Genomic DNA, 9,724 nt, shown 5'->3' on the forward strand with positions numbered 1-9,724 from the left:
GCTCCCAGCGGAGGAGCCTGATGTGGGGCTCGATCCCACAATGCCGGGATCACGCCCTGAGCCAAAGGCAGACGCCCAACCACTGTGCCACCCAGGAGCCCCCAAATGGATGAGTTTATACTATATCTGTCTACTACGTGTGCTCTATCTACCCACACACACACACACACACACACACACACACACACAGATGACATTTACTGTGTATACTATGTGCCTGTTCCAGGGCAAGGCATTTCACTTTTGCAAGAGTTCAAAAATACAGAAGAGCAAGGATTTGGCGCTTGTAATATCCAAAGAGATGGAAAGTAGCTTAGCGCTGCCAGGGGCTGGGAAGGGAGGAATGATGGCCAGTGGGTATGGGGTTTCTTTTCCGGACGGTGAAAATGTTCTAGAATGAGATAGTGGTGATATTTGCATATCTCTGTGACTATACTAAAAGACACTGAAAAAGGATGAATTGCATAATAGCTGTATTATATCTTAGTAGAATTAGGCACTTTTAGACACCATTCCATTTCCTGGTTGTCCCCTCGATTGTGTGTGCATGTGAATGTGTCATGGCCATTTTACGGAAGGGGAGACTGAGGCTCTGCAGGCAATTCAGAGTGCTGTGGTGGGAGCTGACTCTAAATGGCTAACATTGGTGGAGCCTAACCTAACCAGTCTATGGACTCCTCATACCAGCTCCGTGAGCCGCTTCAACTCATTTCAACTCGTCTTGTAGACAAAGAAACAGGCTTTGCTGAAGGTCACAATGGAAGAAGAGAGCTGAGAGTCACACACACCCAGCCTGCCCACAAGAACCTACGTTCTCGAATTCTAAGGACTAGTGATCGTGCGGGAGGACGTGGGAGCAGGAGAGTCTCATCCGTGCTGCTGTCAGAGTAACTTGGCACAATCACTTTGGAAAACTATTTGTCCGTACCTGCTAGCACCGAACATCTGCATCCCTTATAACCCAGCAGGTGTATACGTGCACCGAAAGACACGCACACGGCTGTTCATACAGCACCGTTCTTATCAGCTCAGTACTGGAAACAACCCAAATGTCTATCACCGGCGAACGGATACGCTCATGGCGGGACAGCCAGGCTATGGAATATTAACGCAGCAGTTGGAATGAACCCCCTACAACCAAATGCAACCATATGGATGTATCTCACTGATCATACGTTGACCAAAGAAACCTGACATGGAAGTGTATGCGCTGTAAAGCTTCATTTATTTTTTATTTTTTAAAGATTTTATTATACTTATTTGTCAGAGAGAGAGAGAGAGAGCGCGCGCGCACACACAAGTGGGGGGGGGCGGCAGGCAGAGGCAGAGGGAGAAGCAGGCTCCCCGCTGAGCAAGGAGCCTGATGCGGGGCTCGATCCCAGGACCCTGGGATCATGACCTGAGCCAAAGGCAGACGCTTAAGCCACTGAGCCACCCAGGCGCCCCTGATATGTGCACTTTTTATAGGTATGTTAGATTTAAAAGTTTTTGAAAAGAGAAACCAAGTTTGCATGTGTGCGCGCGCACACACACACACACACACACACACACACACATCAGCCACTCTGCCTCCTGAGTCCCCTCCAAAGCTATTACCCGTAGCCTGCCCCAGGTGGGGGTGACTTGGGCATCTAGGTGGGGGGAGGAGAGAGGTGGTGTATCAGGTCCAGAAGAGGATGGGGGGGATCACTGAGTGAGCTGAAGAAGTAGGGGATGGGGGGATGGACAAGAATGAGAAAGAGGAGTAGAAATGTTTTTGGTGTCACAGATTTTGCCAAATGGTCATCCAAAAATATAATCCCCGTGTTACCTGTTTACCAACAGAGGAGGGGAAAGACAGGTTGCCCCGCCCACATCATTTCTGCCTTTTCCTGGCCTGGGATGGGGTTTAAAGGCTGCCTGGAAGGAACCAAAGCGCTGGAGAAGGGGATGTTTCCAGACAGACACCCCCACCGGTCACGCCACTGATTTCTTCCTTCCCCACTAACCCGCAGCCCCGCCATCGGCTGCACCCCAGGGCCCTATGGAAATGGCTCCCCTCTCCTCTCCACTATTCAACTGTACTAGTCAAAAAGTACAGGGTCAGGAATTAGAGCCTTAGGGGGCGCCTGGGTGGCGCAGTCGTTAAGCGTCTGCCTTCAGCTCAGGGCGTGATCCCAGCATTCTGGGATCGATCCCCCACATCAGGCTCCTCCGCTGGGAGCCTGCTTCTTCCTCTCCCACTCCCCCTGCTTGTGTTCCCTCTCTCGCTGGCTGTCTCTGTCAAATAAATAAAATAAAATCTTAAAAAAAAAAAAAAGGAATTAGAGCCTTAGATTACTTGCTCTGTGGCCTCAAGCAAGTAACTTCACCTCTCTGAGCCTGTTCCCTCATAGATAACAAGTAATCATAATCCCTGTTCGTCTAGTCTCCTTGGGGGACAAGAGAAGAGAAACATCTACGTATGCTGTGGTTCCTGCCAAGGGCCGAGCAGAGACTGGTGGTTTTGTTAGCTAAACTCTGGACAGGCTTTGGAGCACAGATGGATGGGCCAAGGTCCTGGCCTTGGGAAGCTGGATGATGGGGGCAGAGAGGGCACGGAAAGAGAAGAGAAAGGAAGAAGACCAGAGAGGGACTGAAGTGGGCTGGGGCTGGGGCTGGAACTAGCCTCACTGCATGTTCCCCCAGGTCCCAGGGACCTGGCCTGGTTCTTCTAGGACCATCTGGGGAAGCCCAGACTGACAGATCCTAGCTCCCACTCTGTCTGCTGGTCTTTTTCCAGTTGCTTCTCTCTTCCTCTCCTGGGCCCTCGCAGTCTCACGCCCCAGCTCAGCCCAGCCTGGGGCAGGAGCTCATGGGAGGCTGCCCAACATGGTGTCAGCCCTGGGTTCAAATCTCTCCCCCGCCCCCTGACTGTCTGTGAGAACCTCAGCCGGTCAAGCCATAAAATGGAGATGAAAGTTCTCACCCTGCCCCGCTCTCAGGGAAATGAGATAATGACCATGAAGCCACCTTGGCCAAGGGTATGTTTTGTCTGGCAGTGCTTTTCAAATCACCTGCAGCCCAAATGAAATGGGCAAAGGGCCCACTTTTATTTTTAATCTGCCATGGATGTGTAAGTATGCAGATACGATAAAAAATGACTTACTAGAAAAATTCAATTGAAGAAATAAATAAACTAGAAGCCCAGCGTTTTATTATTATATTCAATAGGCATCAGTTGACTCTATTAAACCGATATGTTTCTAAACACTTGCTCTCAAGTTATGTATTGATCTGGTTGTGAACTGGTAAGGGAATCCGTGACCTGGTGGTGGTCCACGGGTCCCACTTTGAGGGGCACTAGCGTAGAAGCCTCAGTGCCCACTGGAGCTGGGCTTGGGGGCAGGTCCAGGGATGGGGAGCACGGCAGCTATGTGGGTTGCTGGCCCCCTACTCTCACCCCGGCCCCTTGAATGATTTGGCACCCTGTGGTTCCCCAGCCCTGCCTTCACCCCCACTGCTCCCTCCCAGAATACCTTCCCCCTTCTCTGCATATCCGATGCCCACTTTGTCTTTCAAGGCCGACCTCAAGCACACCTTCTAGAAAGCCTTCTCTGACCCCTCCCCATGCTGCAAATCAGCCCTCCCTCCACTGAAGTTCCACAGTCCCGGGCACTATTTCTTCCCTTCTCTGAGTCTGTGGTGGGCATGCCTCGGTATCTCATGCTGAGCTGCTTGGAGGCAGGAATCATGGTATAAGTGTCTGTACATCCCCCTCCCCTCCACCCCTGCATCCCTGGTTTAACTGAGGGCGTGATACCAACAGGCAGTTAATATGTGTGCTGGATGGGCAGCTGAGGGGGTCCTTGGGTGGAAAACAGATGAAGAGATAGAAGGTTAGGTAGATGTATGGATGGAAGGAAGAATGGACAGATGGACAGATGGACAGACGGTAAATGCTAGCTATCGTTATCATGGTAAGTGTAGAAATCGTAAAAGGTGGCTAAGAAGTAATGCGGACTTAAGAAGAAAGTTACCAAACAATGTGAGAAGTGTGATCTCATTTGAGTAGGAACTAATAACAGTGAACACTCACATATGGAAAGAGAAGAAAAGTCGGGACCTATAGCCACCAAACTAGGACACTGGTGGTCTTTATGGGAGGCGGGAAACAGACATTCGCTTGTAAATTTCTGTAAATGTTTAAGTTGCATAAGCCCTGTGTATGACTTTTGAAACGAGGAAAAACAATTCTCCAAAAAAGTAAAGAAAACAAGGGGAAAGAGCAGAGTAGATGATGGCATGGGAACCCCCCTCCTTTCTTCTTGAGGACCCCTAAGTCCACAGATCAAAGCTGTCTAAACAACAACAACAACAAAAAGCTTCCTGATTGGCTGACCAGGCACTGGGGAAGGGGAAGGTGCAGCCTCCTGGCCCAGTTCCCCTTGAACACTCTTTCCCATTCTACGGAGCCCAAGGACGCCATGGGGGACATTTTCTCTTTAGGGCAGAAGGCTCAGGAGGCAGACTCATCAGGAATCTGCGGGTCATCTCAGGCAAACCATTCACCCTCTCTGGACTTCACCTCCTCCCCCCACTCCCCATAACATGGGCAGAAGCAGTCTAGCCCCCTAGGTATGGAGTGAAGAGTCAGGGGTGAGAATCTGGTACACAGCCGTGCAGGGATGGGGGACAGCCAAGAGATGAGGTTTTGCCGAGAAGAGCCATCATGCCAAGAGTCTGCCAGTCTACAAAAATGGCACTGGCCACCATTCACCAGTGGACCATTTTTACCCCCAACCCTTCTGACGCCAAATGCGTGATGTCTTTTCCAACACTGCTTTTCCAATTCCCGGACACCTCGGCTGAGTGTCCAACGATTCGATTCCATTCTGATGCTATCTACTGGCAATTAGCATCCAATCCCACAAGTTAAGGTCTCAGACCCACAGGACTGGCTCCATTTCAGACACCAACCACAAGTCCAGGACATCACGGGCACTTCTGACCGACCGCCTATAAATCAGGGGATCCCAGCACCCCTTCTTTGGGTACTCCAATTTGCTAGAAAGGCTCACAGAATTCAAGAAAGCACTTTGCTTACCAGAATTCAAGAAAGCACTTTGCTTACGTTTGCCATTTTATCCTAAAGGATACGACCGGGAAAGCCAAATGGAAGGGAGGCACAGGGCAAGGTATGGAGGGTGGGGGGCGCATGCCCCACCCTCCCAGCACCTCGCTGTGTTCACTGACCCAGAAGCTCTCTGAACTCCTTCATTTAGGAGTTTTTCTGGAGGTTTCATTAGGTAGGCATGATTAAATCATTGGTTATTGGTGATTGAACTCAATCTCCCCCCCATTCCCCTCCAGAGAGATGGAGGGTGGGACTGAAGGCTCCGACCTTCTCATCCCACCTTGATCTCCCTCATGACCAACTTCCATCCTGAAACTGTCAGGGGCTGCCAGCCACCAGTCATCTCATTAGCATACAAAAGACACCCAGGGCTCTGGGAATTTCCGAGGGTTTTCGAGGGTTTTCAGAGCTGGGTGCCAGAAACTAAGGAGAAGGACCAAACAGACCCTGCTCAGGACTCATACCCGCTACTTGGAAGTTTGGCACGTCAGAACTGGGCTAGGCTGTGCAAGTCAGCAAGGGCAACAGGCTCATGTTACTGGGAGGGGCTCCGTTTGGAGCAGCGGCTTGCCTCAGGCTACCTGGCGTGTCACGTCGGGGCCCCTCCACGCTGCACGATTGGAGCCTCACAAGAGAAACTCAGAAGTAGAACAGGTACCACGGCGTTAGTCTACCCATTCTACAGATGAGAATACAGAAGGCTAGAAAGCAGATATACAGTGTCCTTCTTTGTACCCAGATGGCATTTCTGGCCACCTCAATGTGCCAGGGTGGGTCTGTGCCTGGTTGTTCAGAGTCAGCCCCAGGGAGAGTAGAAAGGGGAGTGCCTTGGAGGGTGTGGAATGATTGTCAAGGCTGGGAGCCTGCCTGGTCCCCCCAGACCCCTGCCATCTCGGTCAGACGATGCCCCTGCCATTCAGGGCTCCCTGGCACTGAGGCATGGGGACAGGGTGTGGACTGTGGTGCTCAAACCTGCCCCTGTGTGTGACTTCCTCTTTGAGTGTGACTCCTATACAGCGAAAAGAATGGTACCACGGGCTTTGAGCACTGGTTTCTCACCTTTAAAATGGGAGTGGGGATATGGTGTTAAATTTACCTTATGGGACTGTTGGCAGAATCAAATGAAATGTGTGAGAGCCAGTGGTAGGCACCAGAGTGTGGATTTCCTTTCTCCTTCCCTCCTTCCTCTCCCGCCCCTACCCTTTCTTTTTTCCCTTCCTGCCTAGCCAATACTTCTGAGTACGGTGTTAGAGAAAGAACCAGGAGCTGTGGGAGAGACGAAGTGGGGACCTCCTCCCCCAGGGGGCTTGGGGATGGAAAAAGCCTTCTCAAACCATCTATGGGTAGCTGTGGGAGTCACACCAGCCCATCAGGGCTTCGGGTCCCTGGACTGACACGGAAAGGGGTCCCAGGGAGGCATATCTCTCATCCAGAGTCACACGGCTGATGGGGCTGTGTGGGCCAAGAGCTGGTATGACTCTCAGGGCTACCCAGCATTAGGGAGGCCTGGGGATTCTGGGCAGGACCTAGCAGACGGCCACAGACCCGCTCCCATAGTTCAGAGCCAGTCAGAGGGATGCGTCACCTATATATTTATCGGTGCCAGGCCCTGCCCTGTTGGGGGCCCCCTACACGAGGTCAGCTTAGGCTCTCTCAAAGAGGAAAGGCAAATGTGCGCGGTCTTACTCCCAAAGCTCAAAGCTTGAGAGCAGGAAAGTGAGGTGGGGAGGAGGAGGCGGGGGAGGCGGGGGCAGACCGTGTGGAAACCCATGGGCATCAGGGAGTACACCCCCTCTTGTGTGCTGCCCCCGGACGCAGAGCACACGCTTGCCCACAGCTGCTGCCCACAGTCCCGACAATCCCACTTAGATGAGCAGAGTGAGGCCTGGAAGGCGACAAGGGACACGTCCGAGGGAGCAGTGGGTGCACACATCGGAGCTTTGGAATCAGGATGCCTTGTTTTGAATCACAGCCCTGTCATTTCCAGGCTGTGTGACCTTCAGCTAGTGCCTTGACTTCTCTGAGTCTCTGTTTCCTCTGTTTCCTCATCTATAAAGTGGAGACAGTCTCCCTTTTCTCTCAGGTTGTCAAGAAGAAGGAAACAGTGACAGAAAATCATGGTGGCTTGCACAGAGTAGGTGCCAGGAAATCTCAGTTCCTCCTTCCCCTGTCCCAGCTACTCTGGGCCTGAGGGAACCTCTCTTTCCTTCCTCCCCCGCCTCACATCTGAGCCTAAACCCCTTCATCAGTACTGACCAGGGAGTGAGAATTGGGCTGATAAGGGCCTCTTCCACCTGCCTTTGCCCCCCACAGAGCCAGCAGCAAGGTCAAGAGCAGCCTCAGAGGGAGGCCCCAGTAGGGCTTCTGCCCAAAGGGAAGGAGTGGGCTTTTGGGCAGGTGGGGTCAATGGGAGCCTCAAAAGCATGGCCTCTCTCTCCTGCCTTCCACTCTGTGGTCTGTCAAAGCTCATTGTGTCCTCTGTCTCAGTTTACCAGTGTCGCGTGCCCTGGTGCCACACACACACAGGCCAGGGGATTTCGTTTACAGAGTTCCAAGACCCCAGGTGGGTCCATGACCCTGGCCCCCTCACCCGAGCCCAGGTCTGGTCCTGAGCCCGCAACCTGAGCCCTGAGCGGGATTCCAAACTGAGTCCCGGCCTGGAGTAGATCATGTCCTTAGTGGGGAATAGTGCTGCAGCCAGAAGGATCCCCCTCTCAAGAGAGCACAGAGCTCCTCAGTGGGAATCTCCCCCCTCCTCCAGGAGCTGCCCCTGCACTGAGGCTGCAGCACTGAGCCTCCCTGGGGCAAGTATGAGCCCACTGCTCAGGCTCCTGGGCCTGAGATCCCCAGGCCCCAGTTTTCCTCCCCCGGATCTGGGGGGGTCTGGGCAGGAGATGGGCAGGCCAGATGCAGAGAACAGAAGGAGACACACCTGGACAAGATGGAGGCCTGGGCTGGATCCCCAGCCCCACCCAATACCTCATTCAGCTGACCCTGGGATATCATCCCCCTTGCGACGACAGACCACAAGGACCTTGCTTGGAGTGGGCTGCCCTGTCCTCCAAAGCATCCTGGTGTCCCATTTAATTCTGTCCCTATCTCCATTCCAAGTGGCCCAGAAACGAGTTTCCCCATGTCACAGAGGGAGAGCCAGGCCCAGAGAGGAAGTCATGTGCCCAAGGTCACACAGCCAGATGCAGACAAGAACTCAAAGCTCCTAAACCCAGTCCAGGCCTGACCACAGCCTCTTTGCCCACCAGGGTGACCTCAGGAGACACTGAGGTGGGGGTAAGGTGGCTGGGAGGCAGAAGGAAGGCCTGGCCTTTCTGGGCCAGACCAGTGGGAGTGCGCTTTGCCACTTCTCTAGCCCCTACCTGTTGGCTAGGCGTCTCGTGGTCATGAATCCACAGGGCTTCCCAGCCGGACGGTAACATCTGGCTTCTCCCTGCCCAGCCAGGGGGAGCTCTGAGCCCTTGCTCCGGATCCTAGGGCCCACCTGGAACCAGCTTTTCCGCTTGCACCCACACCTGTCCGGGGCAGAGGGTGCAACCGGGAGGAAGGCCCTCCCTCTTAACTCCCTCCTGCCTCCCTCAGCCCACTCTCAGCTCCATGGAGAGTCCCCAGACCACCTTTCAATCCTTGCCCAGCCCATGGGACCCCAGAAGGCCGTGGGAACCTGCATGCACCTCACCCTGTGCTCCTGGAAGAGCGGGCAGGATGAACTCCTGGGTTCTCAAACCTGAGCGAGCCTCCTTCTCCTGGCAGCTGAGCCAGGACAGGTACACAAGAGCAGGAATTAACCCCAGCAGCCGGACAAGGGTTGCTCCCCGTTTGACAAGTGCAGAGACGGAGGTCCAGCCTAGGGGAGGGACTGACTCCCCGTGGGCCAGGCCCCTGCACCCACCTGATGCCCTCCAAGCCCCTCACCTGGATTCCGCGCGATCTGCGGGCGGGGTGGCTCCCAGGCAGTGCCACAGCGTCCCCTCCGGCAGCGTCCGGCGGCCCGGCCGCGGGGCGCACGCGGGATGCTCCCGGGCGGCGGGCCACAGCGGCCGCGTCTTCTCTGCGCCGGCGGCAGAGGGCTCTGCGCGCTGCGCCCTGGGCCAGGCTTTTAGCAGCGGGTGTGGACGCGGGCGCTGCCCGGCCCCCGCCCGCTCCAGATGTCCTTTGCCCCTTGATCCGGTGCCTCCTTCTCTCCTTAGCACGTGGGTGGCAGCCGCTCAGCCGTCTGGCGGCCTGTGGGACAGCCATGGTCCGGGCCGCAGGCCCAGGCGCCTGCCAATCCCCGTCTGGGAACTGCTCGTGCCCGCTCACCTTTAACCCCCCTCTCCCCGGAGGCTTGGTGCCCGGCTCCCAAACTGTGGGCTGGGTTTGAGAAGGGAGGAGCCACAGGTATGGGGCCAGCCCAGGTGGGCAGAGCCAGAGGCTGGGACGCTGCAGGCAGCAAACTGAGCCCCAGTCCCTCTGGGAACCTCTGGTTCCTGGGCTCCCATCCGACTTCCTGAACCCCATTCATTCCCCTGGCGCCAGCTCCATCTCCTCGGGGGGGGCCCCATCCTGAGCCCACTCTAAGTCCCCTCCCTCTCCTTGATTTCCCATGGCCCTCACAAAGCACCCCCTCCCTTCCCT

General features: G+C 54.7%; 1 protein-coding gene across 2 annotated transcripts in view; it reads right to left on the bottom strand.

The window, feature by feature from the left end:
• MLXIPL (MLX interacting protein like) overlaps positions 1 to 9,288 on the bottom strand; it is a 30,711-nt gene extending 21,423 nt beyond the window's left edge. The window contains exon 1 of one of the 2 annotated variants that reach the window (XM_045786206.2): positions 9,023 to 9,288. Coding sequence is in view for 1 of the 2 variants with exons in the window: in XM_087868147.1 (XP_087724273.1) it covers positions 8,470 to 8,495 (26 nt within the window). In the remaining variant the exon portion in view is untranslated. Of the gene's footprint in view, positions 1 to 8,469; positions 8,961 to 9,022 lie in introns of those variants that run through there. The other variant, XM_087868147.1, reaches the window with a different exon arrangement.
• Between the last annotated feature and the right edge of the window lie 436 nt (positions 9,289 to 9,724).

Source organism: Ursus americanus, chromosome 2 (genome assembly GCF_024610735.1).
Source record: "Ursus americanus isolate L20-20 chromosome 2, mUrsAme1.1.p, whole genome shotgun sequence".
NCBI classification, from domain to species: domain Eukaryota; kingdom Metazoa; phylum Chordata; class Mammalia; order Carnivora; family Ursidae; genus Ursus; species Ursus americanus.